This window comes from Marmota flaviventris, chromosome 7 (genome assembly GCF_047511675.1).
Source record: "Marmota flaviventris isolate mMarFla1 chromosome 7, mMarFla1.hap1, whole genome shotgun sequence".
Lineage (NCBI taxonomy): Eukaryota > Metazoa > Chordata > Mammalia > Rodentia > Sciuridae > Marmota > Marmota flaviventris.
This window is the reverse complement of record NC_092504.1, coordinates 6,482,347-6,506,010: the sequence shown is the minus strand read 5'-3', so window position 1 is coordinate 6,506,010 and position 23,664 is coordinate 6,482,347. Positions and strand designations below refer to the sequence as shown.

At 56.2% G+C, this 23,664-nt stretch overlaps 2 protein-coding genes across 3 annotated transcripts in view; one reads left to right on the top strand and one right to left on the bottom strand.

Annotated features, from left to right (window-relative positions):
* The window catches only part of Stx18 (syntaxin 18), a 149,295-nt gene that overhangs the window by 10,662 nt on the left and 114,969 nt on the right, over nt 1-23,664 (bottom strand). Inside the window, exon 12 of one of the 2 annotated variants that reach the window (XR_011707947.1) lies at nt 6,179-6,417. The gene's annotated coding sequence lies outside the window, so the exon portion shown is untranslated. Of the gene's footprint in view, nt 1-6,032; nt 6,418-23,664 lie in introns of those variants that run through there. The other variant, XM_027939597.3, reaches the window with a different exon arrangement.
* On the top strand, nt 1,616-23,389 carry Nsg1 (neuronal vesicle trafficking associated 1). The gene is made up of 5 exons (XM_027939608.3): nt 1,616-1,705; nt 2,103-2,256; nt 5,683-5,799; nt 19,262-19,372; nt 22,161-23,389. Exons 2-5 carry the CDS (start codon nt 2,128-2,130, stop codon nt 22,359-22,361), a joined length of 558 nt encoding a protein of 185 aa, XP_027795409.1. The 5' UTR covers nt 1,616-1,705; nt 2,103-2,127; the 3' UTR covers nt 22,362-23,389.

Sequence of the window (23,664 nt, the reverse complement as noted above, 5' to 3'; positions counted from 1 at the left end):
TCCTTCTTGACAGTCTTGGAGGGAGAGGGAAGAACCCCACTTTGTTGCTTTCTGTGTGGGATTCTGACCACAGCGTGTGTGTGTGTGTGTGTGTGTGTGTGTGTGTGTGTGTTCTGTAAAGCATTTAGGTCCGAGATGGGGACAAGGTCTTCCCTTGCACAAGCCACAGGTTGTCTCTGGTCCCAGAGATGCTGGGGTGAACCGGGACACACCTAGGAAGTGCCAGGACATATTTCAAAAGACTCTTCCTCACCTGCTCAGGAAGGCTTTGTGCTTCCTGGGGTCTGTGGCAGAGGCAACCTGAAGACCCCTGACCTCCCTGGGCTGGTCTGGGGGAGTCTGCTAAGAGCCTGGGTCCTCCAACGCTGTGCTCAAAGTCAGCTTCCCCCCTGCTGGAAGCCAGAGTAGGTAGAAGGAGCCACAGCTCCCCTGCATAGGATAGGGCACGTCCTCCTGGGGATTTTGAAATATGTGCCCATGGCCGGTTCCTAGACTGGGCCTGGGGCTCAAGGCCCAGAGAGACTCTTTCTTTGATCTAGGTTTATTCTCTCGATTGGCTGGTGTTTCTCAGGGCCTCGGATCCTCAGTAACGACTTGGGGGATGCCTCCCCTGCGTCCTAACAGTGTCCAGCCCGCGGTCACAGGTGCGGATAAGAGCGAATCCTCCGCAGCTGCAGTCACCAGCTCGGGCCCCACTCCCATTCTGGCCTCTTTCGTACATCCCTGCAGTTTTTCATCGGCCGGGTGAGTCTGGGCAGCCGCGACAGCGCCCCGCTCAGGGAGTGAGGGGTGCGGGTCAAGTGACAACCACCTCCATCTCGGTCCGGATCTCTCCTCTGAGCCTCGGATGCTCGGGCCGGCAGCGGCGGCAGCAGTGGGGGGACCTATGCCTTGTCTTTTGACAAGACCAAAGAAACCTTTCTGCAGGGCTCCAACGGTCGCACTAAGCTCACTGTTCTGAATAACTGCTCTCCTGCTCCGGAGGGCAGTCCCCATCCCAGGCACACGAGCCCAGCCCTGGGTGAGCCACACTTCGCATCCCGCACCGCGGGGAATATGCTCCTCCTTTCCCATCGTGCCCCCTTTATACAGGGGAGCGCTCTCATTTTCCACCCCTCCCCAACTAGAATCATTAAGGAACGCAGGGTCTCTGCCACCGCCCTCCGCCTCCTGGACGCCCCCATCCCATCCCTCCGCGCCACCCTTCCTGATCCTAGAGTCCCCGCAGTCCGGCGCGGCTGCAGCCGGCACCCTCGGTCCATCTCCCCTCTTTTGGGGGCTCGCTCCATCCCTATTCCCCTCCCTTTTCTCCTTCCGGATCGCCTGGCTCCGGCCGCCGCCCTGGGTTGCGAAGCCCGCAGCCGCTCCCCCAGCGCTGCGCGCCCAGGCAGAGCCTCCCCTCCGGGCGCTTGCAGCAGGCCTCCCCGGCTGGGGGCGGCGGGGTCCCGGGGGAGGCTCCGCGCCTAGCCCCGCGTTCCTTTGTGCGGCGGGCGCTGCGTCAGGGCGGAGGCGCGGCCGCGGCCACACGCACACTCACGCGCCAGCCCCCGGGGGCGGCGGAAGGCGGCGCGGAGGAGGGAGCCGCCGACCCAATCGCTCGCTCCCCCGCCCGCCGGCCGCGCCGCCTCCGCCATTGCTGCGCGCGGGAGCGGGCGACGCGGAGCTCGGAGCCGCTCGGAGGCCAGACCTGCGGAGCCGGGCGTGGGTGAGTGCGGGCCCCGCCACGCCGAGGCGGGACCCTGCCCGCCGGGGACCGGGGTGGCCGTTCACCTGCCGGAGGAGCGACCCGGTGGGCGGGCGGGTCGACCGGGCTCCGTGGCCCAGACGAGGGACGACGCTTCCAGAGGGGCTGGGCAGGGGCGGCGCCCCCGGCCGGGGTGCGCCGGGCGTAGGGGTCGGGGCTGGTGAGGTGAGACTGTTAGTACCCTCGCCTGCTGCCTCAAATCAGGCGGTGACCGCGGCGTCCTCGCGATCCCTCCCTGGGGGCGAGGCGGAGGCTGCGGTGCCCCGGACGGGACGGCAGGTGGGCGTGCGGGGCCCGCCTCCCTCCGCCCGCTTCGGCTCCTGCCCTCCGTGACTCCAGCGCGGCCTTCCCTCTGCAGGCGGCAGCTTTAGGTCTTCGGAACGATGGTTAAGTTGGGGAACAATTTCGCGGAGAAGGGCACCAAGCAGCCGCTGCTGGAGGATGGCTTCGACACCATTCCCCTGATGACGCCCCTCGATGTCAATCAGCTGCAGTTCCCGCCCCCGGATAAGGTAAGCCCCCCCTCCCGCCCCGCCGCGGGTATCCCCCGCACTGCCGGGTGAGCACCCCTAATTCTCCCCCATCCTCTGCAACAAAAGAAACGCCACGTGCGCTGGGGACTCGAAGTAGGGGCGGGCTTGGGCAGGCAGGCAAGGCCGGGCCAGGACGCTGCACCCGCATGCAATTCTGGATCCGGTAATGTTGAGTCCTGTCTTAGAGGACACCTCTGTCCTGACGTGGAACTCTGCCAGGGAAAGGTCCCTTCTTGATGAGTTTTGTGGGCGTCTTCTCCAGGGGGAAATGCCCCTGGTCCCACAGTACTACCCAGCTCTGGGTCTGGGGTGAGATCAGGGGCGGTGGCTGCTGCCTGTGCCTTCCTGCATGAAGCGGTTTCACCCGGCTTGGCCCTCTGAGGTGGGGAATTGCCAGATGTGCCCTTCCTAGAGGCCTGCTTCCTCTGCTTGTTGGTTTTGCCCATCTCTACCAGGCTGCGGGGCTGCGGGAGGGCGTGTGCGCTCACACTGAGCCTTCTCCCTCTTTGTTCCTTTTGTGAAATCTCCAAATTGGTGCCCAGGCTCACTCCTTGTTGGTGTAGCTGGGAACCGTCATTCATGCACCTTTCCCTAGGGCGTTGTTGCTGAATTTAAAGAATGCCCTCCTTTCTTGAGTGCAGCATCCAGTCTCTAGTATCTCTTTATCCAGTAAGGATAATATTTTGATGAGTTAACACTTAAAGGTTAATAGAGTTTTTAAGTCTAGACAATTGCATTGCAAAACTCAAGCCTAAAATCATAAACACAGTGTCTTTTTCAACTGTGGTGCTGCTCACACCCCACCCACCACCACCAGGAGCTTTCTCCTATTCCCTGAAGTGCTTTTACGTTTATTATCTCCCTGGTGAGGAGGCTCTGACTCAGGGCTTCCCGTTCATTCTGGCAGGATGGTGATTTCTGGCCACCGGCAGGGGTGGGGTGGCTGGGGAGGGCCCTGCAGTGGCCCTCCTGGTAGAGGCTTCCTTTATTCCCACAGCAGACCCTGAGAGGCTTGCTCAGCTTCCCAGAGTGGCTTTGCCTCCCTGACTATTCTCCATTAGGTGGGGTGGGCAGCAGGTGCTTCAGTTCCAGATAGGGATCAGCTGTTTACCCCCGGCCACAGTGGGGCCACTCTGGGGGTCTCATGGTCCAGGTTGGGCTTTGCAGGAAGGGTAGGGCTGCCTGAGGCCTCAGCTTCGACTACCCCTCCCTATCCTGGGATCTACTTAGCAGAGCCTGGCCTCAAGCCCCAAGGTGGCCTGTGTCAGGAACTGTGTCCAAGCAGTACCTCTGTGGGGTGACTCCCCCCACTTGGCCTGACCTCCTCTTGCGCCCTCAGTTTGCTCCACTCTAGAACTGTCTGGCACAGTTGGCTTATTACAGGGAGCAGGGTTTCAGGCAGGTATGAAATTCTGAGCAACCCAAATGGTTGCCCAGGCGTGGCCTATGCAGCGCTGAAAGGTGCTCTGTTGTGCCTGCGAGTGTTCAAACAGAGGGGCACCTGGCAGAGGAGCTCCAGAGAAGGGAGTTCCAGCAGGGACCAAGAGTGGGTAAGGAGGCTTCCAAAGTCCCAGAGGAGACTGAGGCTGGGAGAGTTTATGGGATGCACCCAGGGTCACTCGGGGGAAGGCCACAGTCCCCTGGTACACAGGTTTCTGGCAGCGCCTCTTGTTCCACTCCACTTATAGTGCGATGTCCTGCTCTTGACCTTTCTCAACTCAAAACAACTGCAAGGTGTTGCTCACAGTTAGGTTCAGGGAGGTGATGTCATCTACTCCTGGTGACATGGCATCTGAGGGCCAGATTACACACAGAATCTATCCTGAGGAGGTGCACTAAGTAGAGGCACAGCAGTTACAACAGCAGTGGTAGTCCCAGGGCTGGCTGCTGGCGTGTCAGGGACAGCCTCACCTGACTTTGCTGGATGCCTGTTGTGCATATGTTATAGGGTGAAATTCCTTTCATGTCTTGACCACACTATGAGGTAACTACCATCAGTGCTGCAGTTTACAGATAAGGAAATGAAGGCATCGGGTGTAGGGGACCTGCCCAAGGTCACCTAGCCTGTTACGGCGGGTGTAGATTGGTGCGGATGCAGATCCAGGTTAGCAAACGTTGACAGGTATCCATGCTGGACTGGAGTTCCACGGACTTCCTGGTCTGCATAGCCTCCCAGAGAGATAGCCTTGTTCTTGGTTTATGGGCCGATGAAGCAGCTTCAAGTAGCAAGTGCATGTTCAGGGTCACAGGCTAGTCAGGTGTGACTGCGATGTGAGGATGGCAGGGTGACACTCACATGCTGATTCAGGAGATGGGCAGCAGAGCTTTAAGGGGTGGGCACTTTGGCCAACACAGGCTGGTGTGCCCTCTCTGGTGCTCCTGGGTGAGCTGCGTGCAAAGGAGTGAGTGGGGCAGCAGTGGGGCTGGACGGCCCCCAGATCTGGGATCACGCCGGCACTGGCCACTTTCTCCCTGTCCCTTCTCTCCTTGGCTGGCTTTCCGGGGTCCACAGCTCAGGCTGAGTCCCTCCAGCTGCTCACCTGGGATTGGCCATCCTGAATTGCTGGATTCCCCTTGTTCTGCTCAACTGCCATGCAGAGCAGGGTGTCTCCCCCAAAGTATGGACCACCCAATGAAGGGGCATGTTCCCTCGGTGGGAGCATGGGGCAGCTGGTTCTTTGCAGTCCACAGCCACTGCCAGGAACCTGCTCTGGGGAGTGGGGTTTGTGGACTAGAGACCTGTAACCCCGGTCCCATCTTGAACCTCTCTCCAGGGGTCCAGTGTGGAGGTGTGAGGAAGACAAAGCCAGGGAGGCCAGGGCTGGGAGGTCCCAGGGAGGAGGCACGGGGAGCCTGGGTCACCCTGACATGAAGCTGGGGGATGCAGGGGGAGGGGCCATGCAGGGCAGCGGGCAGGGGTTGGTGAGTGGAGACCAGGAGCCAGCCTGAGGCCTGTGTCCCCTGGGCTTGCTGCCTGCCCCTCAGTCGAATCTGTGATCCAGTCCTCCTGTGCGCTGCCTGGGGCATGGGGTACATAAAGGCCCTTGGAAAAGCAGATGCCTCCTGCTCTCCGGGGGTGGAGGAAGGAGCCCTGGAGTAGGAGTCGGGTGTCTTGCTGCCCTATCCAGTCACCTGTCAGCCACCTGACCTTGACCAATGAGCTTAACTCCTCTGCCCCTCGGTTATACCGTTGCCTTCCTGGGGTTGCTCAGGATTGTGAATGGGAGGTTCCTCTGACATGCTGGCACAGAGGAGAGTTCCAGTAGGTGGTGGCTGTTCTCATTCTATTTTGTGGAGAAAGGGTGACTTTGAACATGACAGTTCCCAGACATACCTTCTCAGGGCAGCCGTGTCTGAGTGCATCAGGCCACCACTGACCACTTGCTTCTCTGCTTCCCGGATAAGGTGGTGGTGAAAACCAAGACTGAATATGAACCTGACCGCAAAAAAGGAAGAGCTCGTCCTCCCAAGATCGCGGAGTTCACTGTCAGCATCAGTGAAGGGGTCTCCGAGAGGTTTAAGGTGAGTGTGCCCAGCTGCAGAGATGACTGCAGGGGGACAGTGACCTGGCATGACACCCTTTACCTGGACTGATCCCAGCTGCGCAAACTCAGCAGCTGCTGGCAGCCCACCAAGATAGTATCCTTGTGGCTTTTAAAATCTTTTCTTCTTCTTTCAAAATGAACATGTATTGTTTATTTTTATAACAGGGGAAAACCCACCCGTGAGCTTTCTTTTGATAAAGGTTATAAACCTATAAAAAATCAATTCCCAACATTAAAATATTGACCTAACAGTAGCAGGAAGGAAGCGTGCAGCCCTGTCATGTGCCAGACAGTGTACTAAGCCCTGGCCTGTGTGAGCTCATCTGAGCCCTGGTCCACAGGAGGCTGGTACTGACCTTGTCACCCATTTCACAGATGGGGAGGCAGAGCCAGGATCCAGGGCCCACCTGGCTGCAGAGCCCACATGTCCATCTTCCAGCCTTCTCCACCTCCAGACACGATGGGGATGCCTGTCCCAAGAGTCGGGGTTCCGGCTGGGTGGGGTGAGGAGGGACCTTCCCGACAGTCTGGTGGCTTCGAAGGCAGCACTGGTTGAGGAACAAGTTGGGATACTGATGTTCTGGGAGCTGGAAGCCTGCAAGAGAAGGTGGGATGGAGGCACTCACCCAGGTGTCAAGGGGTGGACTGGGAGACACAGGGGTCCCCAGGCCCTGACCCAGGTCCTGTGGGCGCCCTGATTACCCCTTGTGGATGTGTGAACAGTTTGCTCAGGCTGGACACAGGTTCCGGGCCCTCTTTGCACATCTTCAGGTTTGAACTTGATGATGTGAACTGCAAAAGGCAGCCTCAGGACTGTCCCTGGTTAATGGATGAAGGGCAGCAGAGGCGGGTGGCTTCTCTGAACCTGCCTGCCTCTCAGGGCCTTCCTGGCACGGGCTCCTGGCATTGCCCTCTTCTGGCCTCTGGTGGTGTTTGCTTGGGTCAGTTTATCAAGTCCTCCCAGCAGTGCTCTTACCTCCTAATGGTGGGCTCTATTCTGATGGCCCTCTCTGCAGATGGGGAGTCAAGGCACAGGGGTCTGTGTCTGCAGGACCTGCTGGGGTGACAGGGTGTCGTATGTGCTGAGATGTTGCTGGCTCAGCAGTCGACAAGCCAGAGGTTCATGGCCAGGATCAGGATGGGCTGACCAAGGTCATCCCTTTCTCTTTTTGGCCTGGGGGATTAGCATGTGCCCTGTCAGTGGGCACTTGCCCCTATGCCCCGTCCCCATCTTGGGATTGGTTCCCACTGCTACTTGAGGCAGGAATGACCTCAGTGTTAAGGTCATGGTATCTGGATGTCTGAGCGGGTTTCTCCTGCCCCATTCAACCATTCCCCCCAGCCTTGTCATTGTAGGTCCCTGAAGGCCTGGAGCAGTGTGGCATCTGAACGGCTGCTCCTTCTGTTGAGTGTCCATATGTGCCAGGCCATGGCCCCTCTGTTGTCCTTGGCTTGTGCTTTTCCCACAAGCTCACCTGCAGCAAGTCCCTAGGTCCCTTGTCTAAGGTGTGGGTGACGCACATCTGCCACCAGGGCTCTCGGCAGCCACAGCTGGGACTCTGTGTGGTTACTTGGCTCCTGTTGCCCAGAACCTGAGGACTCAGAAGACTTCACATGGTTGGTCCCTGTCCCCGTGGACTGGCTCCTGTGGCAGAAGTCCTGCCTTGCCTCTGCTCCCGCCTCCCGGGCTGCTGGAAGGTGCCGTGGGGTGGGTGCCCAGCACGCTGCTCTCCCGTGAGCCCCGTGCCTGGTTTCGCACCGAGGGTGGCTGGCTGTCTTGCCTTTGCGGCCTGCTTCATGGCTCACACTGCACTGCTTGCCCTTTACAGACAGGGGTCAAGTCCCAGCTTGTTGAAGGGAGGTCAGGGTGCCCCATGATGCTGGTTCTGAAGCCAGTGCCTTTCATCATGACCTCCATGATGGCCTTACTCCAGCCCCGGCAGGAAGCGCCCTGCATCCCAGACCTGTCCCTTTCCATCTCCTTCCAGTGCCGGTGTCCCAGGTCCCTCCCGCCTCTTCCTGTCCCACTGCCCTTTGTAGCGAGGCTGTGCCAGCAGTTGACTGTGCCCGCGTGCTCCCATGAACAAGCCTCTAGTTCAAGGTCATTCTGCTCATTATCTGTTATCATCTACCTCATGAGGTAGGCACCACTGTCATTTCTGTTTTAAGCTGAGGGGAGACCAAGGCAGAGTGCTTGCCCCCAGGCAGCCTGCTCTAGGCTGTGGCAGAAGAGGGCACCTGGCTTTTCCTGTGGCTGGTTTCTAGGGGGTCTCGGCCCCAGGTCACTATTGTGCTGAGGTTGTTCTCTACATCCCTTTCCTTTGTAGATGCGAAACTCTTCCTGGACTTGGGAAGCTGAGGCAGGAGGATTGCAAATTTAAGGCAAGGCTCGGCAACTTAGTGAGATTCTGTCTCAAAATTTTAAAAGTCTGGGGTTGTGGCTCAGTGGTAGAGCATCCCTCTGTTCAGTACCCAGTACTGCAACAAACACCCCCCACCCTACCCCCACCCCAGCAAAAAACCAGCCTTCCTGGGCACTGTCGCCTGTGGTCTTGGAGTTGCTTCCTTGAGCCACTGAACGCAGGTCTCCCTCCCTCCCTCTGCACCCCTGCGGGCACCCCTGTGGCCTGGGCTCTGCTGGGCTGCCCACTGTTGCCCTCTTGTCTCTGCTTCTCTCATGGGTTCCAGGTCCCCTTCTCTGGAGGACCGGGATGGCCCATGTCTCTCTTTGGGTGTGGGCCCTGTGATCTGGTGTCCTGGCCAGGTCTAGGGGTGGTCTTTTAAGGAAAAGTTCCCTCAACTGGAGTTGGTGACCTTGGGAAGGGAACCAGGCCATAGCAACCCCCTGGGACAGAATGTCAGCCAGTCGCTGAAGGCGCAGGGACTTCTTGGGGACAGACTTGCTCAGAGCGCCCATGCCGGCATCACTTGCTGCCATCTCTGCACACGCTCAGTAACAGCTTGATAAGAAAGTGGGTGCCTCACGGTGCTGCTGGCTCATGTGAAGGGGGGCCTTGGTGAGGTCCAGGGTCTCCCCACGGGGCCCCTTGTGTGTTGAGTGATCAGTGTTGGGCAGCTTTCTGAGCCAGCCCTGTTTAGCCAGCCCCCTCCAAGTTCTCACAGCAGGGCAGGTGACCTACCCAAGGCTTCATCGTAAGGGACAGAATCTGGGCCAGGAGCCTTCTGGGGGCTTATTTGCCTGGCCTGCTTCCTGAGACACCCTAGCTGGGCTTCATCAGCCTAATGTCCAGCTTCCTTAAGGGCCCCTCTTGCCTTTGCCTGCTCCTGAGGCCCTTTTGAATTGGGAAGGAGATTGTCCCTGTTCATTGCAACCTACAATGGCTGAAGCACAAGGGCCACCTCCAAAGCCTATTTCCCTGAGTGTGCTGAGGCTGCCCGTCTGTGAGTCACCTGGAGTCCAGCCCTGGGTATGTGCATTTTAACCTGCTCTCCAAGGCACGCTCGTGTTCACTGGGTTTGAACTTACATCCTTCCAGTGGCACTAGATGGGGAAGGATCACCAGAAATGCTAGGAACGCCTACCCTTCTAGAACATTCTCCCTGCCTTTTATTGCCCAGCTCTACTTGTATTATTCCTGAATGCAAGTGAGGCAGGTGACTGCTGTGTGAGGCTTCACCTGGTTTCTGAAAATTGGGTGTGTCTGTGTGTGTGTGTGTGTGTGTGCACGTGCGCAGCACAGAGCTCCACCCACCCTGGCCTCTGTGTTTGTCTCACTGGGTCAGTCCCAGCTGGGGCAGGTTGGAACATGGTCCTCATTCTGTTGGTGCCCCCGGAGGTTTCTGTGTGGCTGCTCAGCTCAGCCATTGGCTTGGTTCTTTTCATCCGTGTGTGTGAATGGCCAGAAGGAGATCCTGCCTTTCAGATGTTTAAGCAACAAGTAAACAGCGCGTCCCCTTTGTCTCTCATTTGTGTGGTTCAGGCGTGCCTGTCTTTATATACCTTTGGATTGCATCCTTGAAACGAAATGTCTTTTTGGATGTTACTTTATGATTATCACTCAGGGATTAATCTCTTGGCTACAAGGTTGCTAGGCTGGTTGCTAGGTAACAGCTAGTGGGGAAGAGCTTGGAAAGACTCGGCCACACAGGGATGGCAGGATGAATCACCCCAAGGCCGCCCAGAGTCGAGGCTCCAAGTGGCTGGCGTCAGGGAAGAAGGCAGTCATTTAATTAATGGAGGGATGTTTACAGTGAGAAGCAACACAGCCCGAGGTGTTTCTTCAGCCTCAACATTTTTCCTTCTTGCTGATGCAGAGCGGTGTGGCACGCACTGGAGGGTGGGGCACTTCTCAGGGCCCTCCCTCCATCTGGGAGGGCAGAGGGGCCCTAATTGGGCAGGCCCCGGGGAGGCTCTGTTGGGGATGCTGGGATGCAGAGTGGGGACTCTGCTCTGTACTCGATCCCTGTGCCTGTGGGTTAAGGGTTTGGGTCATGAAGCCACCTTCTGGGCTTTAAGAGAGTCCAAGGTCAGCCTTGCCCCTGAGCAAACAGCTCCCACGCCCAAGGGTTGGTGTGGGGCCGGTGTCGGGGAGTCAGGAGAGGCCAGGTCTGATGGTCCTGGAGTTGACGATCAGGGCCCCAGTGGGGATGTCCCTCTGCATCCTGTCTCAAATGATCCCGTGGGCAGTTTGCATCTTCTCCTGTCCTTGCTGACCTTCAGCTTCTCGGGTGCCAGTTTGTTTTCCACACTCTCCAGTAATCCCCTGGGGCGTTCCGACGTGCACTTGTTAAATATTTATGAAGGATGACGCAGTTTCCTTGGCACTCAGCGGTGTGTGGGGAGGTGTGGGCCCTGCAGACCCCAGCCCCCCGACCTTCAGTGGGGGGGGCATACATCTTGCGGGATGTGGCTGCCCACATCTGCACTTGCAGAGCCCCTGGGCTCCCGGTCCAGCGTGGAGTGAGGGCTTCCTCCAGAGCCGGGTGATGGCGTCGAGCTGTCTGGGCCTCGTTCACTTCTATGTGGGTTGCTGTAAACGCTTGACGATGGCAGGATTCGTCTTCCTTTTTCAGGATTGTTGTTGGTGCCGCGTTACTCAGCAGAAGCGCTCCTTGCTCCCTCCCCCAAGGGAGGGGGGACAGAGAGCCAAGGAGGAGCCGCTGGTGCCATCGACCCAGCGCCCGCGCAGGCCCAGAGCTTCGCGGTGTGGCTCACTTCGGGCTGCCCTTGCTGTCCCAGTTTTGTGAGTGGAGAGTGAAGACCCGAGAGGTTGAGGAGGGCCCAGCCACCCAGTAACCAGGAGTCCAGATGGGGTCCAGGCCCATGTGTGTTTGACGTCAGTGGGACTGTGAGTGGCTCTCCTGCTGCAGTGTCCTGGTCTCCCTAATCCCCCAGACGGACACGGCCTTGGGAGGCCCCCAGCAGCTGAGGAGGCCCGGAGCAGAGGAGGCAGGGAAGCCCAGGGCTGCAGTGTCTGTTCTGCAGAGCGGGCTGTGCTGTGTTGGCCGTGGCTGTGCCTTGTCAGCCGAGCGGCTGTGTCACGCTGTAGCCAGTCCTTCTGTGAATGACCGTGGAGGAGCACTGATGATGGCAGTGGCCATGGACTGGAGAGTGAGCAGCTGGGATGGTGTCTCCTTCAGGCCCACAGACTCCTGGCAGGTATCCTCGCTGCTGTGGCCGGGAAGCCCCCACAGAGCCCTCCTGTTCTCGCTGCTCTGGCCTGGGCGTGCCTGCTCATCAGGGACCCCCGCAGCTCCTCAGGACAATCCCAGGTCATCAGGACCCCCGCAGCTCCTGTCACCCCAGCTTCCTTCCTGCTTCCTCCAGCCCACTTAAAAAAAATTGTGTACAGTGTCCCTTCTGTAAAAGTCACCACTTTCAAGTGTACAGCTTAGGACGTTCAGTGCATTCCGTGTTACCTGACCATCGTACCATCTGCTTCCAGAACATTTCCTCTCCCCAAGAGGATCCTGTTCCGTGAAGCTGTTATCCCCACCCCACCAAGCCCCTGACAGCCACGCCTGTTTTCTGTCCCTGTCAGTTTCCCTGTTCTGGACTTGTCCCATAGTTGGAGTCGTATCCTATGGCGACCCCTCGGGTCTGGCCTCTTTCCCTTGGCATGGTGTTTCAGGGTCCGTCTGTGTTGTAGCAGGTTTCAGTACATCATTTCCTTTGGCTGAGTAATATTCTGTTGTATGGATGGAACCCAATTTGTTTATTCTCATTGGTTTTTGAATATCTGAGTATTTTCCACCTTTTGGCTGTTGTGAGGAGGCTACTGTGAACATTCATGTACAAATTTTTGTTTGAACACCTATTTTCAGTTCTTTTGGGTATTTACCCAGGGATAGGATGGGGATCTTGTGGTGATTTTATCATCAGCATGTTGTGGAGCTGCCACACGGTTCCCCACACAGTCTGTGGGCTGTGAACGAGGGCTGTGGTTTCCCCACACCCTCACCACACACGTTGGATTATTCTTCCTTCCAGCCATCATGGCGGATGTGAAGTGGGGTCTCATGGTCTGGATTTGCCCTTCCCTGAGGCCTGACGGTGCTGCTTGCCTTTCATGCCTGTCCGCCATCTGTGGGTCTTCTTCAGAGACATGTCTGTCCAAGTCCTTTCTCAGTTTAATTGGGTTGCCTTTTGTTGTTGAGTTGTTTAGAGTCTGGATACTAAAAGTTTTGCAGATATTTTCTACCATTCTGTGAGTTCTTCTTTCATAGTTTTGCTAGATCCTTTGAATCACAAAGTGTAAACATTTTCTGAGTACATTTTTTCCTTTGGCTGCCTGTGCTTTTGCTTTCATATCTAAGACACCCTTCCGAACACAGGGTCATGAAGAGTTATCTCCTGTACTTTCTTCTAAGAAATTTATGGCTTGGCTTCTATATAGGTTTTTGTTACTTTTGAGTTGATTTTTGCATATGGCATATGGCATAAGGGTCTCGGTTCATCCTTTTGCATGTGGATATCCAGTTTTCCCAGCATCATTGTTGAAGAGACTCTTTTAACCCTATTAAATGGTCTTGGTGTCCTTATTGAAAAGCAGTGGACCACGGACACTGTAATTTCTGTCTGGATTTCCAGCTCCAGCCCATCTGTGTGTGTGTGCTTATGTCTGAACCATGCTATTTTGATGACTGTATCTTAGTAGTAAGTTTTGAAATTGAGTTTCACAGTTTTCTTCTCTGATTTCAAGACTGTTAGTGTTTCAGATCCATTGCTTAAACAAAAGAAAAAGAAAAAGAAAACCAAGGCTGTCGGAGTTTTGCAGGGGATTGCTCCGACTCCTGGCTCGGGGGGCAGTGTTCCAAGGAGAATAGGAAGCCTTTCGACACCATTTGCCTGGTCCTCCTCCTTCCCTCCAGCCATGTTGGGTCCTTTCCCGTGTAAGGTCCCTTTGCTTGTTCATGCAGGCAGCAGACTATGGAGGGATGAGTGGCAACTGAGCCTTCCTGCCAGTGCACATCACAGAGGCTTTCATGTCACCCACACTGTCATCAAGACCTTGGATAGGGGTTTTGTCCTCTGTCCTTTGAAATCAGGTATTTACAAGATCTTGTTTAGTGTGTTAAAAACAAAGGACACGCATAGCATAAATTTTTATTGCAATATTTTGATAACAGTGTTTGAAGAAAAGGCGTTTTCTTTAAGTGTTTGTGAGTGTGTTAGGCCTAGGAAACATGCTGAGAAGGACTTGTGGACTCACCGCCTGCCCGAGAGGTAAGTGCGGGAACGCAGTGAGCCCTGCACCGGCCCCCTGCTCCAGGTTCTTCCTCCACAGGAAAGACAAAAGAAAGGCCATGTCACTACCTTGGTCTACAGGTGACTGTATCGCCTGATTCCTTCTTGTATAACCATTATTATTAGGACCGTGTTTTTCGTCTACATTTGAAACAAGATGAAAAGCAGAACAGTTCTTGAGTCCCTGTAGCATGGTGGGCCCAGGGCCTGCCTCTCATACCTAAGAGGCACAGGTTGGAGGGAAGGGCCTGCTTTTGGGGAAATGCCCTCTCACAGGCAAAGGACCTCCTGCCCTTCGCAGTCCAGCCCACCCAGAGTATGTGTTTTGAGGGAGTGGGGCCGCTCCAGGCTCCCTGGAGCATGGAGGGAGGAGCTGCCCTGGGTCCGCTCTTTCCCATACAAGATCATTTACTTAACAAAACCAAGCTGACCAGCACCTTCTGCAGACAAGGATTAGCTTCTGTTCCATATGTCTGTGTGGAGCTGGGTCCCAGCGTTCTGGGTTGGGCCAGGTGGCAGGGGATGCTTGGGAGTACTCACTGGGAGGCGGATTGCCTGCTGTCCCCATTCCTTCTCATTCCTCACTGCATCTTCAGGAGGACCTGCTTCTGTGCTAGACGTGTGAGGCCTGGCCCTGCCCTGCCCTCTGCTCATGGGGGGACTTGACAGAGAGGTGTGCACTTCTTGGAGCTGCTATAACAAATCACCACCAAGGTGGCGCTTCAGATGGCATGCAGGACTTCTCCCAGGACTCTGGAAAGTTCCACCGGGTCAGATTCAAGCATCCTGGGGCCGCTCAGCCAGGGCTCGAGGGGTGTGTTTCTTACCATTTCCTGTCTTCTGGACTCCTTCACTCCTTGGCTTGTGATGCTTTTCTCCACCTTCAGATCTGCAGTGCCACATCTTCTAGCTTCTGTCCTTGCATCCCTGCCCCTTTGTAGGATCATCTCCTTCTGAGAGGACATAGCATGGAGAACTCATCTGGGTAATCGGGAGTGTCCCCATTGTGAGATCCAGCCTGATCACATTGGCAGGTTCCAGGTGTCTCTGTCCGTCTCCTGCTGCTAAACAGGATCTTTGAGACTGGGACACTCATAAAGGAACTCAGAAGGAAAGGAGGTTTATTGGCTCCTGCCCCTGGAACAGGGGAGGAGCAGGCCCTTCCTGGTGAACCACTCCTGCAGGGGTGAGTGCCCTCAGATGGGAGCCCTGGGCCTCTCTAGGCCCCATCTCCCAACACAGTAGCATTTCCAGGCCCCTAGGGGTTTGGGCTTTCTCATGCATAGTCAGTTGAGCCCCGTTTTGTGCCAGCCATTTCTCATTTGCATGGCCTGGGGCCCGCCTGGGTGTCCTGCTGGCTGGTGTGAAGGTGCCTCCTTTTCAGTGACGGGGCCTGCAGCAGGCAGGGAAGTGTTGGATTATGGCCTCCACCTGCCCTTTCTGAGGCTGCAGCACTGTGTGGGAGCAGGGCCTGCTGTGCCCCACTGTATGCCTGACAGGTCTCCTGCTTGTCCCAACATGCACACAGGCGCTAGGCCAGCGCCCCCTTCATGGGATGGGGAGCCTGGGGTTGGGACAGTGGCCTCCCCAGGTCATGGTGTGGCTGAGTGGGGCTCTAGCCCAGGGCCGCCCTGCTCTTGTTCTCTGGGGGGAAGTCTTCTGAAGTTGGCTGAGAGATGCAGTGTCTGAGCTGGGGCTCTCAGACTCACAGAGGTCATGGTGTGTCATGTGGAGACAGCCTCTGAGCTCCAGGCCTGGGGAATCCTGGATGTCAGGCTCAGTCATTTTGCCCTGGGTTCCAGAATACCCCTCATTCTCATGGGAGAAGGGAGGGAGGTTCACAAATGCCTGCATGTGTAATTGGTGACCACCGAGAGGATGGCACGTTCCAGGGCCTTCTGGAGGCTGCTGACCTAGTTAGGGCTTTGAAGGATGAGGAAGGAGAAGGCAGCCCAGCCTGGTATGCAGGGACAGGACAGGATGACAGCGACAGGAGTCATCTTCAGGGAGGTAAGCCAGTCCTGTACCCACCAAAGTAGCTCTCAGTCCTGTGGATGCCACTACAAGGCTCCACAAAGTGGGGGTGCTTGGAACAATGGAATTGCATTCTCTCGTGGTCCTCGAGGCTGGCAGTCTGGAATCAAGGTGTTGGGGGCGTTGCTCCTCCTGAACCCTGCAGGGAGGACCCTTCTTGCCTCCCCTAGCTTCTGGGGGTGCTGGCCATTTGCTCGGCATGTGGGTGCATCCCTTTGGTCTTTGGTCTTCGCAGTGTGTTGTCTCTGTGTCCACATTCCCTGTAGTGGAAGGACGCCAGTCAGATTGGATTTGTGCCCTTAATGGCCTTGTCTTAACTAGACTGCATCTGCAGAGGCCCCATTTGCAAATAAAGTCACGTTTGCAGGTACTTGGGGTAGACTGTAGCTCTTTTTGGGGAACACATTTTAGCCCGTAAGAGGGGTCCAGGTGCTGTCAAAGCCTGCCAACCCTTGTCATCCTCTGATAAACGCCTACAGGCGTGAGGCATTGTTTCCTCTTCGTTCCACAGATGCGCTGTGGCCTGAGAGGCCAGGCCCCTGCTAGAGTCATGGTCAGCAGCTTACAGAGCCAGATTCAGCTTGGAGTGGTTGACCGTGATTCCGGAAAGGCCCCTGACTCACTCCCCTTTCTTAGGCCGTGATAACCACAGGGGTCCCCTGCCACTGGTGAATTTATAGACCCCAGGGGAAGGGAGGGCCTCCCTGCCTCAGGATCTGCAGAGCTGGCTGGAGCAGCTTGGTTTCCATGCCCTCTGTCCTCTCCCCCAGGCTCTGTCATGTTTCTTGCTCTGTGAGCGGGCGGAAGCCGTCCACACAGCCCTGCAGGGGGCTGGGGTCATTTTAAAACCTAAACAGACTGTGAAGCTGACTCCCATGTGGCTTCCAGATCAAGGGGGCAGGCTGGCAGTGGCCAGGGTGGGTATGGCCTCTTCTCTCCACCTACTTTCAGTTGCACAAGATAAAATAGAACATGAAAGGCCGTAAAGAGGCCGGTTGTATGGAAAACCAGTTCTCCCCATAGCCCACCTTGAGTGACACAGCTCTGCTGGTGGGGACTGTGGAGGGGGCAGGTGACCCAGTCCCTGGCAGGGTGGACTCAGGTGAGGCAGCACTTGGGGTGTGGAGGGCCGCCTGGGTGGAGAGCCCACTCTGCCATCTGTGAGACTTCAGGGGATGACAGTGGTGACAGGAACATCAGTAAGAACACAGTTCCTTATTGTCCAGCCTGCCCGACACTGTCCTCAGTGTCCTGGTACAGTGTCCACTCCTTCACCTTCTTACTGCCGTGGGAAACCATCTGTTTCCAGGCAGGACAGGGGCCCAGGCAGCAGCCGTGGGCTAGAGCTGAAGGGTGTGCTCCACAAGCCGCAGCGTGGCCAGCGGGGGGCTGTCACTCACCGGCCTGCCGAGTGCTCTAGCCAGTGGTCCTTCCTCCTCCAGCACACTCTGACCGTTCCTCACCAGGCTCTGCTCCCAGCCCCCTGGCCTGTCACATGCTTGTCTGTGGCCTGCAGCCATCGTCAGACCCCGGCTAGTGCCATCCCCCACGGGTATTGTGGGCCTTGAACGCAGCCTGGCTGCATTCTGCCTGTGTCCCTGTGCCAGGCATGGGCTCCGTATGCAGTGTACCTTGTCCAGACTGACTGGAGTCTCTGGGCCCTCGGGGAACGTGACAGACCCAGGGAGGAGTCACAGAGGTGGGTTTAGTGGGAGAAAGACTGGGAATCGGCAGGACTAGAGAAGGAAGGGCCTCCTTAGAGTGGAGATTTCCTGCTTCCCGGGGGTCTGAGGGGCTAATTCCTAGGTGGGAGGACACAGAGGGGACACATCTTACTCAAGTTGCAGTGGGTGTGACCTGGGAGAGTGGTGGGGGTCGGAGTGGGATTTGGCAGTCATGGGTGTGACAGGTGGCTGTGTAGGGAGAAGCCTGGGGTCCCAGGAGTCTCGGCGCTGCCTATTCGGCCCTGGGGAGTGGTGAGGTGCGTGGAGGTGGCTGGATCTAGCACCGGCATGGACAGGAAGCTGGACAGGAAGCCCGTCCACTGTGGGCTCCTGTGCAGAGCCAGCTCTGCAGAAGCCAGGGCCCCAGCCAGAGATGCCTGCAGCCAGATGCAGGCCCCAGTCGGTCTGAACTCCAGAGATTAAGAGCCCCGGGAAGTGGAGGCAGGGGTCCCACAGTAACCATTTCAGCTCGTCATGGGCGTTTATAGCCTCAAGTGACTGGAAGGTGGGGGAACTGGTGTCCATTTCACAGGTGAGGAGACTGGCTCAGAGAATCCCAGGGTTTCTGGAGCAGTGCAGGAATCGTGCCCTGGTGGGTGTAAGGCGGCTTGCAGGGAGCACAGGTGTTACCACAGGGACTTGAGTTCATGGCCGGGCAGGTGAACGTGCTGCTGGTTTATAACGCTCCTTTCCACACATCTCTTCTCCTGTGACCCCAGGATGCCACAGTATCAAGTGGACCCAAGGCCACTTCCTGAGCTGGCAGGGTGCTCTGCTGAGGGTCTACCCGGAGGAGCTGGGGTTGCACTTGGGTCCCTTGTGCAGCCTCAGGATAAGCAGGGTCCCTCAGTTCCCTGGACCTGGGGGCTGTGGGGCTCTGTGTGTGGCCAGCAGGAGGAGTGCCAGCAATGTGGCAGCTCCTGGCCACCAGCACTGGAGGTGGGAAGCCCGTGCTCCGTGCACATTAGACCAGTGTTTCCGGCGCTCTGACCGCACGTTGGCTCCCTGGGCCCGTACCTTGGCTTCCTTCCTGCCTGTCCAGGGAACCTGGGAGACAGCTGCCCCTTTGCTTACCCAGGCTGGGGAAAGGCCACGTCATGCCCTCAAGTTGCTAGGCTCGCTGGCACCCATGTGAGCACCTTTCAGCTCCAGATGCAATCCCATCTTGTGATATCTTGCCCCACGCCCTCCAGCTGGTGCAGGTGTCCCACCTCTGTGTCCCCCGTCTGCCCACTGTCGTGTTTGTTGGTAACGCTAGATGAGCACCTACTGTGTGTCAGGCCAAGCCAGTCTAGGATTCAGCAGCAGCAGCAGGGAGAAAGCCAAATCCCTGTCCTCATGGACACTGACTGAACCGCAGGAGACTAGAGGCCAGAGGTGACAGGCCATGGAGGTTTTGACTTTCCTGCTTAGCTGGTCCCAGTACAAGGGCAGCTTGGTGTCCAAGTGACACTGCCCCAGCACTGAGCTCAGGGCTCAGGCAACATCTGTGGAGCAGATGCTTTGCCAGTGGCAGATGCCCCAGCGTGTTACCGCTGGGGGCAGTGGGCACAGCGTCCTGGCCCACTTCTTGGTCATGGGTCTCACTTGCCTCTGAGCCATTTGAGTGATTTGAAGGCTTTGTCATATCTGTACCCATAGCTCTCAGTGCAGAGCCCCAGATACTAAAAACAGCTAACTAAACCTAAAGGTGGGGCTGGGTTGTGGCTCAGCAGTAGAGCGCTCTCCTAGCGTATGTGAGGCCCTGGGTTTGATCCACATAAAATTAAATACGATAAAGAAAAAAAAAACTAAAGGTGACACAGGGATATTGTGAAAAATTGAAATGGAACAAAATGTCGTCCAGGGAGACCTGGTTCCTGGACCCCGCCCCCAGCTGCACTTCCTCAGGTTCCTCCCCCGAGTATCCCTCGGCACTCTGTCCCCATCTTCCCAGCTACCCTGACCTCCCGCCTCTGCCCGCCCACCCGCAGGTCTCCGTGCTGGTCCTCTTCGCTCTGGCCTTCCTCACCTGCGTCGTCTTCCTGGTCGTCTACAAGGTGTACAAGTACGACCGCGCCTGCCCTGATGGCTTCGTCCTCAAGGTAAGGCTCCACTTCCCCCCAGAGGCTGCAGGATACCAGTGGGCCTCTTCTTCCGATGACCTTGCCAGGAACAGGCCCCAGAGCAGCCGAGGCCTTGTGCTCCATACCCACGACGGTGAAAGCCTGGACAGTTGGCAGGTGGCCAGAGGGCATAGCTGGACCAGTAGGAAGTGCTCAGGGTGACATTTCCCTCCTGTGTCTTGCACTGGGACTGGTGGAGAGAAGGTTGGCTACAGGAAAGAGGGGAGAGGCCCCGCCCAGGTCACCTGGGTGCACACCAGCCCTCCTGGCCCCGGTTGCTCTTCAGGTGGCTGCAGGGCGGCTGGGTCTCTGTGCACATTCCATTTCCTTGTCATTTCTCTTCTGAAACTAGCTCTTCACCTATATAGGGGACTTGCTGGGATTTCTGATCTTTATTCTTCAGTGTCCAGTGAGCTGGTAGAGTCCCTGTTCTCCAAGGAGCAGCAGGGTGGCATCTGATCTTTACATTGTCACCTAACTGGTGGCAGTGGAGTCTGTCCATCTGAGGAGAGGCAGTAGCTACAGTAGCCCAAACAGGGGGCACACTGCAGCACCCCTGGAGCTGCGGGCATGAGGGTGTACTGCCGTCCCACCCTCGCCACCACCACCTCCCCAGATCCCGTGGTGGCCCTTGAGCTCTGCCTGCCCATCTGTGAGCAGGCAAAGCAGGTAGCACCCAGCCTCTGCAAAGGACAACACAGCTGCCACTTCTGGAGTGGCCTCAGCTCAGACTTTCTGAATGAAGGCCCCAGCCAGGCAAGGGGACCAGCAGGGCTGGGGTCAGCAGTGCCTCCTGGCTGGGTGTTCTGTCCTCCTGGTGTTCTCGATGCCCAGCACAGCCAGCCGAGCCTGCATCGGGGCCTGATGGTGCCCACCTGCTGCGCTCTCCCTGCTGCACACCCTAGGCACGGTGGCCACTGCATGCGAGAGCGGGAGCCCACCCGTTCAGGCTCACTGGGCCTCCAGGTCTGCTTAGGTGGGCGCTTTTCATGACCACCATGTATCCATCCCTCAACATGTTCCGTGCTCAGCCCTGTGACAGCAAGCACAGCCGAGCCATGTCAAATGAACCCACACCTGGAAGGTGACGTTACAGCAGGAGGCCCTGGCTGGGAAAAGCTCATTGTGGAGACCACGGCTCTGGCGGTGGTTCCCTTGCAGCTGACTTCCAGGGCAGGTCCCAGCTCACATTCTTGTCTAAACGAGCACCCCATCTTCCCCCTTGAGGACACAGGGTGAGCCAGCAGCACAGGGGAGCAAAGCCTCCTGGCAGTGAGTACAGGTGGTCAGGGGTACGTTCCTGTGGCCTGAGAGCGTTGGCTGAATTGAAAGGATTGCCGGTGGTCAGTTCTGGACAACAAAAACAAAAAACCCAGGGCTGACCTCTGGGTGGAGCGTACCACAAGGCCCAAGGCTCCAGACGCACTGTTGGTCTTACTTTCCTGTGTGATAGAGGCATCCATGCTTTGGTTGCTTTGACTTGGTTTATAAGATTTGTTACTCTCACCCAAAGTCCAGGCTGGAAAGCAGTGATGGATTTGTAGTCGTCGGACTTCCCTACCTCTTGCTGTCCTTGGCCCCCTGGATTTTGTCCTTGGGGTGGCAGGAGATACATGAAAAATGGAGGGCATGCAGCTTCCCTTTAGGGCCCACCCAGCCCAGAACTTGCACCTGTCACATCCATTCAAATCCCACTGGCCTGAAGTTAGTCTCAAAGCCTTACCTGGCTACATGGCAGGCGGGGAAATGTAGTTGTTGGTCGGGATGCCCCCTGCCCCGGTCAGCTTTGGGGACAATGTGTGGTGGAAGACAATTAGCAACGTCAGTGCACCTTCCCCAGGGGTCTGTGCTGTGTGCACATGCTACCTGCAACCCCTCCCGGCCAAGTCATCCAGCATCAGTTGTGACTGGGGCAGTGGTTAGTTGGCTTCTGTCCTGAGAAGTAGCCAACTCATGTGCAGGATCTGAAGCCTTCAGGGCTCTACACTCCTGACAGTTTGATGACTGCTATACACTGTCTTCTTCCAAAATGCCACACAGCACCACAGGGGTTTTCAGCTATTCTGAAACCCAGTCTTGGATGTCCCAGTTTTGTGACTTATAGGGGGCAGCTTCCAGCCTCCACCCCTCTGAAACTGCTCCATGCATTCCTGCTTCCCTTGGGGTCACAAGGCCCACCCACATCTCCTACTGGGACCTTGACAGCTGAGAGGCTGGCCCTGGCCCTTCTGCAGGCCCCTGCTCACTCTGTGCTGGCCTGGTCTTCCTGCAGTCTCCCGCCCCAGGGCCTCTTCTACGTGTGCTCTGTTCTCTGCCTCAAGTACTTGCCTGCCCATCACCTGAGCAAGACCTCCTGAGGACCTAGCCCAGTGCCCAGGGAAACCTTTCTCACTTCCCTCCCTTCCTTACTTGAATTGGTTACTTCTGGACATGTCAGAAGGGTCATTGTTTTCTAGTAGGTGTCCTGTGCACCCTCCCCCCACCCCTGCAAAGTGCCCACGTAAGCAGAGCACACAGTGTGAGATCTCTGGAGAAGTAAAGCCTGTGACAGAAGCTCAAGTGCCAGTCTGACGTGGCACCCACCAGTTAATGCCAGGCTTCTGTGTGGTCGTGCTCCCAGGGCAGGACTTGTGTCTGTTGTGGCCCATCCTGGTACTTATCCCTCCAGGTTCAGAGAAGGTGCCGTCACAACTGTGGGGCATCGACTGGGTGATACTGGCACCTCTCTTGCACCCACGTCTGGTCTCAGTGGCCTCTTGTCTTGCAGAATACCCAATGCATCCCAGAAGGCTTGGAAAGCTACTACGCGGAGCAAGATTCCAGCGCCCGGGAGAAATTTTACACAGTCATAAACCACTACAACCTGGCCAAGCAGAGCATCACCCGCTCCGTGTCACCCTGGATGTCAGTGCTTTCAGAAGAGAAGCTGTCAGAACAGGAGACTGAAGCAGCTGAGAAGTCAGCTTAGCGAGACGGGCAAGTTCCTTCCAATGTGTCACTTGAAGATAACAAAGGGACTTTGAGGGACATTTCATTAAATATAATTACTGATAATTTAGAGGTTACTCATTTACGGTGCAATTGCTTCTGTTTGCTAATGCTGCTTTGCAAATAAAACTTGCTGCCGACCACCCATGGGCATAAAACCAAGAGCATATCAGAGTTGCTTAAAGAGCTCTGGCGCCACTTTTTATGCTAAGGGTTCTTAGTTTAGCTCCATCACTGGGATTTACTGGATGCTGTCAAAAAACAAATTTAACCTGGATGTGCAAGGGCGTTGGCCTTCAGATACATAATGCATTTTGTGGAGTTTATTTTCAAAGCCACCTTGCTGTGTGCACACCTTACCCCATAGCCATATCTAGAGTGATCTCTTGCTAAGAGCAAGTGCTACTTCAGTTTCCTCACCCCCCAGCTGATGGTGCCACTGAGGACAAGAGCACCAGGTGGCAGATCTGCACCAGGTGGTTCTTAGTACGGCTGGGTCCCCTCTGGCTCTGGCATCTTGATAAAGAGGGACCACTGAGTGGACATGTGAGGTTCTCTTCAGAGTGCATGGGCTGGGCAGAGAAGGGGGGGCGGGAGGAGCTGGTCCTGGGGTCGGGGGCTGCAGAACTGCCTTCCCGTGGGTGGGCTGTCTGCTGGTGATGTGCTAAATAGGAAAGAAATGCTCTTTTGTTCATTTCTATTATGATCAATTTGCACGTACAGTCCTGTATGCAAGTTAAGTTTTACAAGTTTGCTGGGTAGGAAAAGTGAAAATTTAATTGCTCGTAAGCCAGGGCTACTTTAAGCTTTATTCTCGAACAGATATTATTCCTTGATGTAGCAAACAGCTGGGGGCACTGGTGTGGCACCCTGCAAACCTGACATTTCAATCCACAATCTTTGTAAGAAAATTGTTTCAATTTGAATCTTGACATTAAAGTATATCTTTACAAAATTGCCAGTTAGATAAACTACGTGTGTAAGACAATTAAATAGAAAAAAAAGATATCCACAGATGTTGCTTGCATGTTATTGAGTGTGTTGATTCTGGTGGGTGTGTCAAGTTTCACTGGTTTTTAGAAGAGCAGAAATAAATGGCAAATAGTGCGAGACCTGTTGCAAACAAGCATGGTGAGGACGGTCGGCTCCACTGCTCTCCCTGAGATGTGCTTCCAAGACAAACGCGTGTTTTATTATCAAGGGTGTTTCGAAACAAAGATCCTGACCTAGGTGTGGACAGAATGCAGCACAGTGGCCCAAGCTGCGAGCAATACATGCAAGCA